The following is an 18,625-nucleotide window of genomic DNA, read 5'->3' as shown; positions in this document are numbered from 1 at the left end:
TCAGGACCGAAGAGCCAGAAGGAACATGGCACACTCCTCGACATCCATTCCAGTCGACATCTTTGGAGACGACATCGACGATATGGAACATCAACGTACCGAAGAGGACCTCTTCAGCGCTTCCGAGGCCGACGAGTCAGATGTGGAGGACATCACTCCGGCGCAGAGGGTCGTGAGTACCAATCTACCCCCTCCCATACCCGCGCCGACACCCAAAAAGGCTTCGGTCACGCCTTCGCCTCCGGGCCTAGGCAAGACCAGAGACACTGCTTCACACACCCCACCTTCGGGCCCGGTGAAGAAGCCAAGTAAGCCTTCCGGCGGCTCGGGCTCGAGCCAGCCTGCCAGCGGTGCCGAGAAACACACTTCGGCACCGAAAACGAAGACGTCCTCCACCTCGACACCGAGCTCCGCACCGAAGCCTTTGAGGTCGAAACCCAGCCCTTCGGCACCGACGCCATCTTCGGTGCTGACCAAACCACACAAGGCCACCGGCATAGACACTTCCAAGCCGAAGCCCATCTCGGCGCCGACCAAGAGACCGGAGGGTCCCAAGCCAGGTTCTAAACATCAAACCGGCACGGAAAAACCTAAAAAATCATTGGCCCCGACGCCTTCGGCGCCGACGGACCAATTTACCTCACCAGAGCTATTTACACCGGATCCCTTGCAAAAAACTCTCACCAAGGATCCAAAAACTGGACATTTGGCACTCTCTACTAAGAAGAGACATTTGGAGAAGCCTGCTCCGCCTCCACCTCCAAAGAGGAAGGACTCTGCTACCTCTCTGTTCAGAATACCTCCCCCTCCACCTCCACCCTTTCCACCCCCACCTCATCGTTCTCCTATGATGATCAGGGGGACCCATATGATGATACAGGGGATGTGCCACAAGACCCCACCCCTACAGGATCTCCAGATCCATGGGACGATTACCATATACCAGATATCCCCAACGTCCCACAAGACGATATTTACCCTTCTAGACCATCTCCACCAGAAGATTCATTAGGGTTTAGCCATCTTCTGCAAAGAGCAGCACATTATCATGGGGTGGACATGCATAATGACCCTGTGGAGGAAGATTTCCTCCTAGACACATTCGATTTTACACATATGTCCACCTCCATACTGCCCATGCTCAAAGGGGTGGTAAAGCATGCGGCAGAAGTTTTTAAAGACCCAGTTAGAGCCAGGGTCCTTAACCCACGTATCGAAAAGAAGTACAAACCTGCTCCCTCAGATCCCTCTTACATCAGAGGACCAGCGCCACTAGATTCCTTAGTGGTATCTATGGCACGTAAAAGGGCAAACTCACAAGCATCAGGTGATGCACCACCACCTGACAAGGAGTCAAAACTGCTAGATGCTTCAGGCAAACGCACAGCATCCCAGGCCGCCAACATATGGCGTATAGCAAACACTCAGGCACTGCTGGCCAGATATGACAGGGCTCATTATGACGAATTAGAAAGCATAATGCACCATCTCCCTGAAAAATATAAAAGTAAACCCAACGAGTTAATTCAAGAGTGTAAAACAATCACAAACACCTCTATACGTTGTGCCCTAGATGCAGCAGACACAGCCTCCAGGGCCATTAACACCAGCGTCCTTCTCCGTCGTCATGCTTCGTTAAGGGTATCTGGGTTTAAACCAGAAGTACAAGCCTCCATCCTTAACCATCCCTTTGACCAGGAACATCTCTTCGGGCCAAAGGTGGATGAGGCCTTAGAAAAGATGAAAAAGGACACGGATACTGCAAACTCCATGGGGGCCTTACAGTCTCACCCGCCCAGACACTCCTTTCGCCGCTCATCCTTTCGGAGTGCATCCAGAGGCTACTCCTCAGACACAGCGTCCATATCGTACAAGTCCCCTACTCAGACCACCTTTACAAAAGGTTACCAAAGAGGCGGCTACAGGGGTAACAACAACAAGGGCAGAGGCAAAACGAACAACGCCCGTTCTGCCACACCTACTACCCAATGACTTCCCCCCCGCTACCCCCAGACCATTCCACTCCAGTCGGGGGCAGACTCAAAAATGTCCTTCATGTCTGGGAGACCGTCACCTCAGACAAATGGGTGACCCAAATAATTCGGTCAGGTTACTGCCTGGAACTAACATCTACCCCCCCAAACATTCCACTCAGGCAACGCCCAATGTCACAAGAACATTCAACATTGCTAAAGCAGGCGGTATTCTCCCTCCTACAAAAACAGGCAATAGAACACGTTCCTGTCAATCAACAAAATTTGGGGGTCTACTCCCTATATTTTCTAATACCAAAAAGGGACGAGACTCTACGACCTATTCTAGATCTCCGGCCCCTAAACACATACATACACTTAGACCATTTTCACATGGTAACGCTTCAGCAGGTACTTCCGCTCCTCTCCCAGAACGACTTTCTCACCACACTGGACTTGAAAGACGCATACTTCCACATTCCAGTACACCATGCTCTCAGAAAGTACCTCAGATTTGTAGTGGACGGACAACACTACCAATTCAAAGTGCTCCCGTTCGGAGTCACAACAGCACCACGGGTATTCACCAAGTGCCTAGCGGTGGTGGCGGCACACCTGAGAAGACAGCACATTCACGTCTTCCCATACTTGGACGATTGGCTGATAAAAGCCACTTCATACAATCAATGTGTACACCACACCGCCACCACAATCCAACTACTTCACCAACTAGGCTTCACGGTGAAACACCAAAAGTCCCAGCTAACACCATCCCACATAAAACAATACCTTGGTGCCACCATAGACACCTCAAAAGCAATAGCCTACCCCAATCCGTCCAGGATTGCAAGCATTCAGGTTTTGCGACAAAAATTCATACCTCAACACTCCCTTCCAGCACGAGTGTTCATGCAACTAATAGGGATGATGCCCTCTTGCATTTTTATAGTGCCCCACGCAAGACTCCAGATGCGTCCACTCCAAGAGTGCTTAGCACACCAATGGAACCAGGCCCAGGGACAACTGACAGATCTGGTGTTGGTAGACGGTCGCACCCATCGCTCTCTGCAGTGGTGGAACACCACAAACCTTTCCAAAGGTCGACCGTTCCTGGACCCGGTTCCCCAGATAATACTAACAACGGACGCATCGCTCTCCGGCTGGGGAGCTCATCTATTACACCTCACAGTGCAGGGCACATGGACGCCGCAACTTTTAGCCCTCAAATCTTTTCAAAAACAGATTTCAGGCAAGGCAGTCCTCATTCGCACAGACAACATGACAGGCATGTATTATATTCAAAAACAAGGCGGCACACACTCTCAACAGCTCTCTCAATTAGCACAGAGCATATGTAGATGGGCAATTCCCCACAAAATCTTTCTCCTAGCTCAACATGTCCCAGGAGTCCAAAACACAGTGGCAGATCTGCTCAGCAGACAGACACAACAGATGCACGAGTAGGAACTTCACCCACAGGTTCTTCATCCGTTCTTTCAAATGTGGGGGCATCCGCAGATAGACCTCTTTGCCACCCACGAAAACGCCAAATGCCCAAGCTTCGCTACCAGATACCCACACCCATTGTCCAAAGGAAATGCGATATGGATGAACTGGTCAGGCAAATTTGCGTACACTTTTCCGCCTCTCCCACTCATTCCATTAGTGGTACGAAAATTACAACAGCACTCCCTCACACTAATCCTAGTAGCTCCAACATGGGCCAGACAACCGTGGTACACCACGCTGCTGGAACTCTCGGTAGTACCACACCAAAAGCTACACCTCTCACCATGCCTCCTAACCCAGAACCATGGAGAGATCAGGCACCCGGACCCAGCTCAGCTCAACCTTGCGATCCGGCTCCTGAAATCCTAGAAATTCGGGTACCTAAATCTTCCCCCTGACTGTATGAACGTCATCAGAGAAGCTAGACGCCCTACCACTAGAGCCTGCTACGCTGCCAAGTGGAAAAGATTTGTTGTTTATTGCCATAACAACACCATCAATCCTCTGGACGTGTCTATACAACACATCATAGGCTACTTACTCCACCTACAAAGGTGTATTCTAGCCTATACTTCCATTCGACTACACCTCGCAGCAATTGCAGCTTATTTACAAAACAGGCAACATCTATCACTCTTCAGAGTACCTGCCATTAAAGCCTTCATGGAAGGCCTGAAAAGAATAATTTCCCCCAGAGTACCACCCTCACCTGTGTGGAACTTAAATATCGTTCTCACAAGGCTGATGGGGCCTCCCTTCTAACCTTTGCATTAATGCGAACTGCAATTCCTAACATGGAAAACAGCTTTCCTTGTAGCCATCACTTCCCTTAGAAGGGTCAGTGAGATACAAGCACTTACCATACAAGAACCTTTTCTTCAAATGCACCAGAACAAGGTTGTTCTCCGTACCAACCCAAAATTCCTACCTAAAGTCATTTCCCCTTTTCACCTAAACCAATCGGTAGAATTACCAGTATTTTTCTCGCAACCTCAGACCGTTACAGAAAGGGCTCTACACACGCTAGATGTCAAACGAGCCTTACTTTACTACATCCAGAGAACACAACCTTTCCAAAAGACCAAACAACTGTTTGTCTCTTTCTCTCCACCACACAAGGGCAACCCCATCTCAAAATCAGGGATAGCTAGGTGGATTGTAAAATGCATCCAGATTTGCTACCAGAAAGCTAAACGAACGCTTTCCGTTCCCCCTAAAGCCCATTCTACACGAAAGATAGGGGCTTCCATGGCATTTCTAGGGAACATCCCATAGTTGATATCTGCAAAGCAGCTACATGGTCAACACCGCACACTTTCACCAAACACTATTGTGTAGATGTGCAAACTAAGCAACAAGCTAGTGTGGGCCAGGCTGTACTTATAACACTATTTCAAACCACTGCAACAGATACCGGTGGTCGCCGCTAAGGTTGGGAACTGCTATATAGTCTATGCAAAAGTGTGTAATCTGCAGCTCATATGCCTCGAACGGACTATGCTACTTACCAGTATGCATCTGTTCTTGGCATGTAGAGCTGCAGATCTACACACGCCCACCCGCCTCCCCGGCTACCTGTATCTGTTCCAGTTTATCTTATTTAGATACAACACACATGGGTTACTTCACTGTTGTTACTACGCTCCATCTTTCCCTGCTGGCGAAAAACAATCTGAGGATGGAGCCGAAGCCCATGCGCAATACGATCCAAAGGAGGAGTCACCGACCTCGTGACTTCCAAAGACTTTCCAAGAGGAAAAACAAACTGCAAACATCCGGGCCCAACACCAGATGGCGATCTATGCAAAAGTGTGTAGATCTGCAGCTCTACATGCCAAGAACAGATGCATACTGGTAAGTAGCATATTTCATATATTTTACCCACGACCCGACTCCCAAAAATATATCAGATACCTATAAAAGAACATCTTTCATGATAAGTAATATTGAAAAGTACTGTATATAAATTGTCATAGCACTACGTAATTGCATTGTAAGCTATTGTGCTGTAATGACTTGCATTGTAACAACTCATATTCATTTGCTGGGATCACTAATACAGTACTCCATGAAAGGGCAGTCTGGTCACAGTTGAAGAGTTGCCAGTTTACGGTTCATGGGTACTCATAGGTCCTGGGAGGCGTGGCCTGACGCCGATGTAGAAGGTCGAGGATCCCGGAGCTCCTCCGTGGCCTCCCTCCGCACATATCCTGCGGACTCACGGGGGCCTCTAACCCTCCATCCTGACTGGGCATACTTGGTGGCCCGGTGGGCGGTCCTTTGACGACGGGGGCACTTCAGAGACGGAGAGGGGCTTCATTCTTTACCCCGCCACGTTTCTGGCTGCGGCGACCCAAGATGGCAGCCGCGAACTGCTGGTGAGAGTGCTGGCCTGCAGCTCTCTGGGGGCTGAGCATCGGACTGGGGAGTGACGGGGGGCCTTGGCGCGGGCCCTGCTGCAGTGAGTGGCGGCGACTTGGCCGGCCCAGAGGAGAACGGAGTGAGTGAAGCGCCGAGATCGGGTGCTGTTGCCTGGCCCTAAGATGGCGGCCCGGTGCTAGCCTGGAGAAGCGGCCTACCTAACACTGTGCCAGACGTGAGGGCGCTGCTGAGGGGCCGGCGGAGCAGACCCGCTGCTTGTCTCCTACTACGGACCGGTGTGCTGGTGGACCCCTTCTGGTGCGGTGTGAGCTGCCGATTGGCTCCGGCGGCGGTGAGGGGGCCTCGTGTGACAAGCATGTCGCAGTAGGAGGTAGGACGAGCAGCATTTTCATTACCATATCATGGCTACCGCCGTAGGTATTAAGTGTATATCGTGGAGCATTAGGGGGATGCACACTATGGCTCGCCGTCACACGATTCATGCTTATCTTCGAAGACGGGGGGTGCAGATAGCACTGTTGCAGGAAACGCACTTAAACAAGCAAGAAGGGCTGGCACTGCAACGGAGGTGGGGGGTAGGTGTTCTGTACCACATACTCTGCATATGCACGGGGCGCGTTGGTTTGGATTCGGGCGGGGGTACCGTTTCGGAGTACTGGACAGGTGCTCGACCCTGATGGTCGCTATGTGGTGGTGACGGGACGACTAGATGGCAGGGACATTGTTCTAGGGAGTATCAATGCTCCGAACGCGGATCAGGCTTCCTTTTTTGCGAACCTTTCTGAGAAACTGGCTCCCTTGTTGACTGGCTCGGTGCTCCTGGGTGGCGACTTTAATTGCATCACTGATGTCTCCCTAGATCGCTCTCATCCCCCTCTCGCAGATTCCCCGGTATGGCTATGGTGCGGCGGGACTGACAGCAACAGTGGGGGCTGACTGATACCTGGAGGGGCGATGGTCCATAGTGAATATTTAGCTAGGACATCGTCTGATCATAACCCCCTGTTGACAATCTTGCATTGGCTGCGGGATTGCCCCGCCATCCCCACGTGGCGACTTCGTCCCGACACGTTAGAGGATCCACTGTTCCGGGCTACTATTGGGTCGGCCATTGACGAATATTTTCGACTTAACGCCAACACGTCATCGTCTCTGGTGGTTGAATGGGACGCTTTTAAGTCAGTAGTTCAGGGGCGCTGTATAGGTGAGGTAGTGGGAGTGCGCAGACTGTTGCTGCACAACGTACAGAAGGCAGAACAGCAGTTGCACGCTGCGCAGAAGGAGCGCCAGGGACGTCCGGACAGGCAAGCAGGGTTACTTGAGGCACGGGAGAATCTCGTAGTTCAAGTCGAGAGACTGCGCTCCTTTGACTACAAGGCCTACACAGATAAGGCGCATGTGGAACGGGACAAGGCGGGGGCATTACTAGCTTGGCTAGCCAACCCGGCGCACAGGGGGACCCTGATAATGGAGCTGAGGGGGCAAGGTGATGAGGTATTTCACACCCAAAAGCGTATTAATGATTGTTTCTTGCAGTATAACACCGGAGCAGGTTGGGAACCAGGATCCCGAGGAATGAGGAATTTTTGCCAAAGGTGGAGCTGCCACAGTTTGAGGCTGACGACGCCGAGGCTCTGGGCCGGGATATTGAAGTGGGGGAGGTACGCAGCGCCATAAAGCACATGGCCAGGAACAAAACGCCGGGGACTGATGGGCTCCCCGCTGAATTTTACGCAGCTTACACGGATGTTCTAGCTCCCTGTCTGGTGGCACTCTATAACACGGCGTGTCGGGAGGGTGCCCTCCCTACCTCCACGCGTGAAGCCCTCATAGTCCCACTTCTCAAATCGGGCAAACCTGCTTGGGACCGTTCATCGTACAGACCCTTAGCGATGCTCAATCTTGACTACAAGATCTTAAGCCGCATCTTGGCCAGTCGCTTGATTCCTCATATGATGACACTGATCCATGCGGATCAAGCCGGGTTCATTCCCTCCTACAACACTGCGATAAATGTACGCAGACTCCTGCAAATTTTGGGGTCCAACTCCTATGACAAGGAGGAAGCCTGCATTTTCGCGGTCGATATCAAAAAGGCCTTCGATAGTCTGGAGTGGCCCTACCTTTTTAATGTATTGCGAGAGTTCGGACTGGGGGTATGCTTTGTACAGTGGACTGTGCTTCTCTACAGTGCTTCTACTGCTCGGTACGGACAGGGGGCTTGATATCTGATGCCTGCACGGTCGCTCGGGGAACGAGGCAGGGATGTCCGTTATCCCCTTTATTTTTTGCCCTGGCGATGGAGCCCATGGCTGCTCACGCCAGGTCAGGGCGGTATTTCCCAGGGCTCTTAGTGGAGGGAAGAGTGCAACACATAGCATTGTATGCAGACGATCTCCTCATGTTCCTGCCGGACGCTGGAGGTGCCCTACGAGGAGTGCGAGACTTACTGAAGACCTTGGGGAGGGTCGCGGGCCTCAAGGTGAATTGGACCAAGTCATTTCTGTTCCCTACCAGGCCGGGCGGGATGGATCGACCGAGGGCAGGGGATGTCCCGTGGGAGTGCCGGTGTTTGCCATACTTGGGGACTCAGATCTATCATGCTCCCGCCGATCTTCTGGAGGGCAATGTGGGGCGGGCAGTGCACGGAGCGAAATCCTGTTTAGATTTCTGGGGGACCCTCCCACTATCGGTGGCCGGCAGGGTCGCCTTGGGGAAGATGGTCATCTTGCCTAGGTTTCTCTATTATTTTGGGACCCTCCCCATCTGGATCCTGGGTAGGCTCTTTACACAGCTGAACACTTTGATTACGGGGTTTCTTTGGGTAGCTGGGAGATGGAGGGTGGCGTTAACCACCCTGCAGAGGCCCAGGTCAGAGGGGGGCCTGGCGTTGCCGGACCTGGAGGCCTATTACCATGCCGCGCAGCTTCAATGGTTTACGAAGTGGGTGGCGGGTCACATTAGGCGTCCGGAGGACCAGGATGGGTCGGATCCGAGTTGGCACCTCCTGTCCTGTGTGCTGCTTCGAGCCCCGCTGAGAGGTGCCTCACTGCCGCCGGATTTGGGGACGGTATGACAATGCTGGGTGCGCCTGGCCAGGAGGACGCATGTGGGGACCCCTTATGCTCCTGAGATCCCGCTGCGGATGTGTGAAGTGTTTTGCCTCATGTAGGAGACTGGAACCAGTTGTTGGCCTGGGAGGAGGCGGGAGTTACGGCCATAGGTGATCTTTATGAGGGCGGTAATCTTCTCCCCTTTTATGACCTCGGTGAGCGCCATGATCCCCCGCGGGGGGACTTTCTCTTGCATGCTGCCCTGACTGCGGCCATCGGGAAGCACTGGCGAAAGGGACTGGTGGAACCGGATACGTCTCTCGCTTGTCAATATGTAGTGATGGCGGCGGGTACTTTTAAAGTGGTGACCTGCCTTTATCAACGGATCACTAGCGACATGCGCCAACCTCTGACAGCGCTGCGACTAAAGTGGGAGGCGGACCTGGGAGAACCCATTGTAGAAAAACCTTGTGAGGCGATCGTGGAGCGGCCGTAGAAATGTTCTCGAAACGCGCGCTTCCAGCTCATCCAATTCTATATGTTCCATAGGGCCTACCTCACCCCTTGTAAAATCGCTGAGTATTTTGGGGGGGTCGGACACATGCCCCCGCTGTGACCAGGATGGGGCGAATTTTCTCCACATGCTCTGGGACTGCCCGCGGGTGGGAGACTTCTGGCGGTAGGTGAAGACTGCTCTGCTGACTGTGACAGAGAGGGAGCTAATGGTGACGCCAGGACTCTGCTTGTTGCATTGGTTCCCACACACTGCCAAGACTAAGGTCACCAGACGGTTTATAGACCTGGGGTTTATCTTGGCTAAACGAGAACTTACCTCCCACTGGAAGGCGTGGCAGGGGCCTAGTCTAGTGCGCTGGAATAGGAAGATGGTGAAATGGGCAGAGAGCGAAGGGAACTACAGACTGCGGTTGGCTGGGCGTAATGGCAGCGAGAAATCACAGGAAATGGCCCGGGCATGGGTAGCACTCCTGGAGCTGCTCAAGCATCCGACTGTATACGACAAAGGCCCTTGAGGAGGGGGATATGGCAGGGGGCCCTTGAGAGACCATTCCCCGCCGGTGGGAGTACAGGGCGGGGGAGGCCACTGGGACCATGATAGGCAGCTTCCCCCGATGTTCTTGATCCACTCACTACTGCACCCCTTGGGATGGGGAGTATGATAGGTGGTATGAGAGTCGTATCTGCTCTCTTGCACAACTTAGTGGCTGACGACATGCTTGGGAGGGTGGTTGGGGTGGGGAGCTCTGTTGGGGAAGTTTTTGAGCGGGAGGGGGGAAGTGGTGGCGGTTTTCTTGCTCCACACCATTGAATTGGATCAACCATGCAAGATGGACTGCACTGTATTACGGACACCTTATGTGACATTGGATGTGGCTCTATATTGAGATTGGTGTGATGTCCGTTGTATTTCCTCCTGGCTTCCGCTGTTGCCCAGTCAGTGGGCGGCGGGTTTGAATGTATATTTTCTTGAACATCAATAAAAGTCTGTTTTTAAAAAAATGGGTACTCATAGGTCCTGGGCGTTTACTGATTCCCTATCAGCAACTTAGTTTACAGGTTGTTATCCATTCGCCAGGAACTGCAGTGCATTCAAAGTGGGCCCGTATATATTGTGTGCATGAAAAGAAAAGGGATTAGGGATTTAATACTATTTTGGTGACTGGCCAGTTACCAAAGTTGCCAGCTGTCCCCTATGTTATGGGGCTTACCTTCATCAGGTGCTGGGTTTGTTTTTTAAAAACCAAAGGAAATGATGGACGGAGTGTTGAACATTGCAAGCACTCACCCCCAGTCAACTGATCTGGGTTTAATCCATCACCGTTCTTTAGCCCACTCTGCCACCCCAGTTCAGACATGGCCATATGCAAATCAGTCTGACCCTGTGCCTCATGGGAACAGTCCAGCCCGAACTGCCAAGCCATGTCTTCCCTGGACCGGAAACAAGCTTCCTAGGACCGGTTTCTGGCATTTCAGCCGTCTTCAGCCAGGCTTGCTTGAATCCAGTGGCAAAGTGAGCAAGGGACTCACGTCTGAGCATACCCTGCCAACTTATGGCGGACAAAGCGGTACAAAAGGGGGTGGTGATGGACGGAGCATCAGAACCAATCAAACACTCACACCCAGTCAACAGATCTGGGTTTGATCCATCACCGTTCTTTAGCCCACTCTGCCACCCCAGTTCAGACATGGCCATATGCAAATCAGTCTGACCCTGTGCCTCATGGGAACAGTCCAGCCCGAACTGCCAAGCCATGCCTTTCCTGGACCGGAAACAAGCCATGTCTGAACTGGGGTGGCAGAGTGGGCTAAAGAACGGTGATGGATTAAACCCAGATCAGTTGACTGGGGGTGAGTGCTTGCAATGTTCAACACTCCGTCCATCATTTCCTTTGGTTTTTGCTTTGTTCGCCATAAGTTGGCAGGGTATGATCAGACGTGAGTCCCTTGCTCACTTTGCCACTGGATTCAAGCAAGCCTGGCTGAAGACCGCTGAAATGCCAGAAACCGGTCCTAGGAAGCTTGTTTACGGTCCAGGGAAAACACGGCTTGGCAGTTCGGGCTGGACTGTTCCCATGAGGCACAGGGTCAGACTGATTTGCATATGGCCATGTCTGAACTGGGGTGGCAGAGTGGGCTAAAGAACGGTGATGGATTAAACCCAGATCAGTTGACTGGGGGTGAGTGCTTGCAATGTTTAACGCTCCGTCCATCATTTCCTTTGGTTTTTGCTTTGTTCGCCATAAGTTGGCAGGGTATGCTCAGACGCGAGTCCCTTGCTCACTTTGCCACTGGATTCAAGCAAGCCTGGCTGAAGACGGCTGAAATGCCAGAAACCGGTCCTAGGAAGCTTGTTTACGGTCCAGGGAAAACACGGCTTGGCAGTTCGGGCTGGACTGTTCCCATGAGGCACAGGGTCAGACTGATTTGCATATGGCCATGTCTGAACTGGGGTGGCAGAGTGGGCTAAAGAACGGTGATGGATTAAACCCAGATTAGTTGACTGGGGGTGAGTGCTTGCAATGTTCAACACTCCGTCCATCATTTCCTTTGGTTTTTGCTTTGTTTTTTAGCCAACAGCGCTGCGGATGACGAGACTAGTAATGCAAGGGAAAACCAAAACTATTAATCCTAGAATTCAAAGTGCTGTTGACAGAAAAGTTAAAAGTGGCCGAAGGAAACCGTACTGACACAAGGACAGTTGGCAGAAATAGAGAACTTAAAGCTGAAAGAAACCCCTAAAGACATCAGATCCAAGTAATGAAGCATAGGTGAAAATACACAAGAAAATTCCCAGATTGGTCTTTAAGATCCATTGAGCAGAATGGATACAGATGAGTGAGAGGCAAGTGGTCTTGTGGATGCGTGATGCTTGCTCTGGGATCCATTAGAGATGATCAGTGGAGCAGATTTGTGTGTGTGAGAGAGCATCTCACAGCTTCGACAGTCTTCTGACTCGGTCTTTATTTTATACTCAGAACGACTGACTATCTTCTTTACATGTTGGGCTTGTTGTATGTTGTAGCTATTGCCATGCTGATCTATTGTTCTCACCTGCCTTAGTTGTTAACATTCCTTTTGATTTTTGTCCTGATTTATTTTTAGTTGGGTGCTGATGTCAATGCTCGAACGTTTGGCGGAAACACCCCTCTGCACCTCGCCGCAGCCATGGGCTCCCCGATCCTTACCAAAATGCTCATCAAAGCAGGTAATTCTTTACTTCCCAGAGATTCTACATTTTGTAAATATCCTTGGCAAAATTATGTTTGCAGCAAACCTGTCCTTTCAAAGATTGTTCCTACTTTGCCCACACTCCAGAAGATTGGCTGTCTGGTATCTACCAGGTTGAACACTCCAACACATTTACACAAAGCACCTCAGTTTCACATTGCTACTACATAGGAGAATTATGCCATCTGAACCTAATCTGCTCCTAATCCTGGCTCAGACGTTACACTACATTGTGTGATTCTTGGATAAATATCATTATCTTGTTGTGCTTTCAGCTGGCTTAGAAAAATAAGGCATCATTATTGGTAAAAAAAAAAATGACTATGTGTAGATAATTTGTGTTGAATCCTAAAACAGCTTTCTGATAGGTAGAATCTTTGAATGTATTACAGAGTCAACTCTTTAGCTTTAATATAGATAATAGATATACTTGTTTTATTTACAAAGCGTAACTATTGCACAAGAGAATTGGTACTCATTTTATTAACATTTTAAAATGTAAAGGTGAATCTTTATTTTACACATAGATCTCAGCAGCAGGTACGTTTTCCACAGAACTATCACCTAGGTGTCATTCATATTTATTTAGTCGTTATTGACATGAAAGGCTTCACATAATTTTTTGCTCCAACCTTCCTTTTGCAATTACTTTCTTCCACCATCAAGCAAAGGAACACTGGACAATCCTGAAATTTCCAGGCCTCATCTGTGTTTATATGCATACTGTGAGCAGATGTACTTGAGTACAGTTCTTTCTGGGCAGGAAAGAGATCGAGGGTCAAACAGTGAGGGTGTGAGTGGGAGAGAGATGAGTAAGTAAGAGAGGGAATGAATTTGCAAAGTGCTAGAGATGAGTCAGGCCCACCAAGTTGAAACAGATGCTTTTAAGTATACCTGGTCTTGGATCCACATGGACCATTCATGGTCACAAGCATGGTAATTACCCACTACAGCACTTGGGCCTAGCCAACATTTTTAGAATGTTGGCTAATGATGTCGCATACGTGCTCCTAGTGCTACATCAATGTAATAGCAACAAGACCTGTGCCCTCAAACTCTTTTCTGTTAATTTTTTTTAAAGTTTGTAAATCGGTTAACAAATGACAAAATTAAAAGGCAAGAGTCTTGCTTGGGCAGAGAGCTGCTTCCTAGCACAATACGGAAAAACTATTGTAAACAAAGTAGCTATCAGACATAGATTAAATTGGCTAATCTGTTTCCTTTTAATATAATTGGAAACCAGACTCTCTTATTTTCAAAGATGTGGGGGAAAACCAGTGACTTCAAGAATGGAACAATGCATATCTCCACGTGAATTCTGACACATGCAATTGTAAGGAGCACCTGACTGTTAGATGCTGCTTTATCCTTGATGTTATTTAATTCAGTGCCTGGAACTAGGCTCTTCTTTTAAAAATAAAAAAATTTGATTTAAAAGTATAATGTTGAATGTATGCTTTCTTACAGATATATGTTGGGCTACTGCCCAAATGCTACACGAAATGCCAAATAAAATCTGTTTTGAAAAAAAATGCATAATTTTGAACGTGCCAACATGGCATTGTCATTTCTCTCATTGAATTGAAATGGTCTTTGGACACCAAGGTTAGAGTAAATTCGCATAAATTGTGTTTTTCCCATCCTTTGTTTATATCAGTAACGTCAGTGTGTGACATTGAGTAGTAAATGGAGACCATTTTTCAAGTTGTCCTTTCTCAGACTAGGTGTGAGACCATGTTAGGGAGCTGTTCAACTATGCATTAATTGTAAAGATGAACAGCTCTTCGCAGTATGTGTGAAGTTCGGGAAAGTTGTAGAAAACAGATCTGAATATTTAATTAGACATTTGCAGAACACTAGGTGGTACTTTTATTCATCGGAATCACAACTAGGTACTTTGTAGTTTGATTAATTTGGCCATAATGGCTATAAACAGTGCCCGATAGGTTAGCTTATATTCACCCTGCAGACTGAAAGGCCCTGTGTATTTATTCTGTAGCCGCGAGTAATCTTTGTGGAATAACGTTTGCATTATTCAATGTAATGAATATTTTACTACAAAGCTTTTCATTATTGTCTCACAGTTTTGAGAATGAGATGTATGAATGCTCATAGTTTAACTGTAATGCTTTTAATTAACTGTACAATAAAGATTTCAGTAACGCAAGTTCATAATTGACACATATTGTACATGTATGCTCGAGCCTGTAGTTAAATTTAGTGATATGTCTGCAGACTACCAAATGTTTTTAAAAACCATGCATTAAAATATTTGACTGAGACATCAATGTCAAAGTTGTTTTTTTTAGACTTTAAAAATTAAATTGTGTGTGTGTGTGTACTTCCATAAGTGTGTATTCCCTAGTAATTTTGAGTTCTCATATAATCTGCTATTATTCTGACTCTGTAGGAGCTGATGTGCTCTCCGAGAACGATGAGCCAAAGTCCGTGTCATCAGGGGACACAAGCAGCGACACAGACTCAGAATCCGACCTCCAGCTAAACATGGACTCTGATGACTTTGAAGATCGGGATGCAGCCGGTGAGGAAACCATGGATACAAACCAGGATCCTGATCTTGGGCCGTACTCCAAGAAAGGGAAGAAGAGGTTTGTCTGCAGCAAGCCCACACAGCACCCAGGACACACACCCCTCGACTTGACGCGAAGTCAGAAGGTAAAATCCGATTGTGTGTGAGTGTATTTGCTTGCAAGTACATCTAAAGTTCCAAGTGCTATGCAAATTCATTTCAAGATATGTAAATCATTCACATTATTACACATCTAAAGGAAAATGTTCACTATAGATTGTGGTAGGAAAGAAACATTCTGCTTAACTAATCACGTGTAACCCGCACACACTTGAAAGATTTCTGGCAAATGATTTCACTCCAGGGTCAATGCATAAATAAGATTTGTAGTTATGCAAACCTTTGTGTTAGAACACCCACTCGAAGGTAGCTGAATTTCTTTCGTTAGAGTTGTGATGTACAACTTAGCTCCCAAGGAGCAACACTCATTTAACCACTCCACATCCATTAACCAGCAATGTACTGCGGTAAAGATACTACTTGCTTTTGCGGAAAAAGATATATAGGAAGCACTACCTGCTCCCTCAAGAAACTAATATTGGAACACACAAGAGCCATAAAAAATCAAGATCACACGTGCGCTATGGCCAAGCATTTAAGTACTCATAAAGGCAAATCATGATTGGACATGAGTTATTCCGGGCTAGCAATGATTCCCCCACATGAACGTGGAGGCAACAGAATACAACAACTTAGACGCCTGGAATCTAGGCTAATCATAAGATTCAAAACTAAATCCCCTATGGGTTTGAACGGGGATGAAGAGCTATATGTACACCTGTAAATAAACTTCTTAGAAGAAATGTATAAACAAAAGAATAATCCAAATGGATATAAAAATTAGATCAAACTACATGGACAATAACAATAGTTTAATATGATTATTCACTTTTTAACTTTCCTTGTTTCTTTTGTCTTCTCTTCCTTTATTTTGTAAAAGTACAAACTCTATACATTTTGATGTTAATTAATTCATTTCTGCCAATGGGGTCGATACTTCGATGTTCTACTCTAGCATTTAGCCATAATTGTAATTTGAACTATAATTAATATAGGAGCACTAACTATGATCGGTCTTTCCGCTCTCGGAATACGATCCCTCATGTGTTATATAACACAGATAGTGCGCGCACTTGACTCGCACATATGCTAGTGCCCTTGAAATAAAATAAAAGATGAGGATCATCGCAGTTTCGCCCCTAATATGACAGAACAGAGGTGATTGAAAATGCGTATAAAAGTGGAAAAACTGATTGAAAAACTACCACATCCAGAATGCATTGCAACGAATGGTAGTACACTTGTGTATAAAAGTAGAAAGTAAAAAAGGACTTCTTGTTAAACTACCGTGATCAAGAACAGAGTTCGAAACGCATAGAAGTGCATCTAAATAAAGAACTACTAAAGCCAAAAGGAGTGCTGCGTACTTATATTTGCGGAAAATAAAGATACTTCATATGAAACAAAAACAGACCTCTTTTATTATATCTCTTTGATATAGACTATGAAACTAAATTGACCATGGAAAGGTTTATTGTAGGAGTCAAATTTTATACGTGAGTTTGGGCTTCAGCCTACATCACTGAAGTCATATAGGTCATTTTCAAATCTTCAGTAGTTCCAGGACAATCATTCTAATAAATGAAAATGGGTCTTTAATGTTTTCAATCTCGATTTTCACTTCTTTGCTTTAATGAGTTTTAAAAAAAAATATTATGTACATGTAGAGTTCTTCACAGTGGACTAATCAGTGCTTCTCTCTACTTTGTGTAAGAAATCTCAGTGTATTTTCCAGACTGAATTCATCGGGAATGATCAGAATCTCCGTATTCTTCCAACTAGATGCCTTTTAGTTAGCATGATGTTGTCTGCCAACATGCACAGTAATGCCCAATGATCCACGATTGTATATTGTCTCATTGGCGGCAAATTAGTCTTCATTCACCAGCGTTCTCACTCGCAATTCATGTTTGCGATTCTAAAGAAAAGTGTCCTCACTCCTTCCATTGCCTACTTCATAAATCCAGTAACTGCCTTTGCAAAGCAAGAATTGCAGTTCTTATGCATTTTTGAACTTGGGCAGTGAGATCACTGCATTCCAAGACAGTAAAATGAGGGTTTTCCATTTCGAAAATATAGTTTTTTAACAAAAATAAGGATTAAATAATCGAGAGTCTTAAAAAATAATCAAAGCAAAAATACAGCGAAAGGAGAGGTAAATAGAAAAAAGACAGATGGGTAAAGGAGTACCGTTGTTAGATTTACTCATATTGCGGCTCCTAGGTAAAAAGAAACCTTGTATTTTGAAAAAAACACACACCTTTCTCTCTGTTTCGATAGATAGCTAGATATAGAGAGAGAGATGGGAAGGTAAAATAAACAGGCATTGGCAAACCCAATAGGCCTGCGTTGGCCACCAGCCTTTTGGTAATTTTTGCTTTGCTTGGTCATGGTTTTTGCAAAACGTTCTTGTTCAGGGAGATGCTGTGCCCTCGTCATTAATAAAAAAGGGCTAAAGGCAAAAGTGTATTTTTGGGGTCTCAAAAAAAGTATACATTACAATAGTACTTCCCTGACATTGAAGGCAACTATTTTGTGTATGTGCTTCTTGTGAAAGGGAAGCTCATAGTGAAATCAATCAGTGACTGAAGTGGGCTCACACATTGCCCCTTGATGTAAGCTGAAATGTGCCCTTTGTTCACTTCTAAGGTGTCCTTCTATCACATCCGGCAACACTAAAGATGATAAAGTAAAAAAAAAACTACTGCCACTAAAGGTAACCACTTTGTGTGCTGATGACCACCTTGTGAAAGAGCAAAATGCAGTTACTCAAAGTGAGGTTAGCCAGTGGCTCAAGTAGGCTGACCTACTGCCCTATGCTGTAAACTGTAGTGGGCGGAACCGAAATGTGAATGACCTATCCGATCAATCGTTGAAGAGAGGTGACTGAATGCTCCTTTAAAGAAGAGTATATTATAAATATTATTTTAGTAAAACCAAATGGTCTTGACTAACGCCAGACCTAATAAATAAAAAAATCAAGAAAACAAAAATAGAACTTATTAGATGGTGCTACACTGCAATCTACGGAAGAAAAACGTCATCAATTTGGGTTTGAAACACATTTTTTAATCCAAAGTTAATGTAAAAACAGCAAAGGTAACTAGTATTGCAGAATTAATTACTCCTACATTATTCCCTCAAGAATAATGGCAAAGTAATTGAGTGATCCAAAACGAACACATCAAACCTTCCAATTTTTCCATTTAGTCGTCTATTTGTTTAAAAAAGAATTGAGGCACGGCAAAAACGTTTAGCCAAACAGCACAGAAGATTCAGATACAATCTGGAATGAAGTCTGATGGAGTGTA

At 46.9% G+C, this 18,625-nt stretch overlaps 1 protein-coding gene across 3 annotated transcripts in view; it reads left to right on the top strand.

Annotated features, from left to right (window-relative positions):
• Positions 1–18,625, top strand: part of NFKB2 (nuclear factor kappa B subunit 2) — a 214,473-nt gene that overhangs the window by 160,801 nt on the left and 35,047 nt on the right. For all 3 annotated transcript variants that reach the window (XM_085603918.1, XM_085603919.1, XM_085603920.1), the window contains 2 exons: positions 12,539–12,641; positions 15,075–15,340. In XM_085603918.1, coding sequence (XP_085460044.1) covers positions 12,539–12,641; positions 15,075–15,340 — 369 coding nt within the window. The remainder of the gene's footprint in view (positions 1–12,538; positions 12,642–15,074; positions 15,341–18,625) is intronic.

Source organism: Triturus cristatus, chromosome 1_2 (genome assembly GCF_964204655.1).
Source record: "Triturus cristatus chromosome 1_2, aTriCri1.1, whole genome shotgun sequence".
Lineage (NCBI taxonomy): Eukaryota > Metazoa > Chordata > Amphibia > Caudata > Salamandridae > Triturus > Triturus cristatus.
Note: the sequence above shows the minus strand (reverse complement) of the source record. Positions and strands in the feature narration are given on the sequence as shown.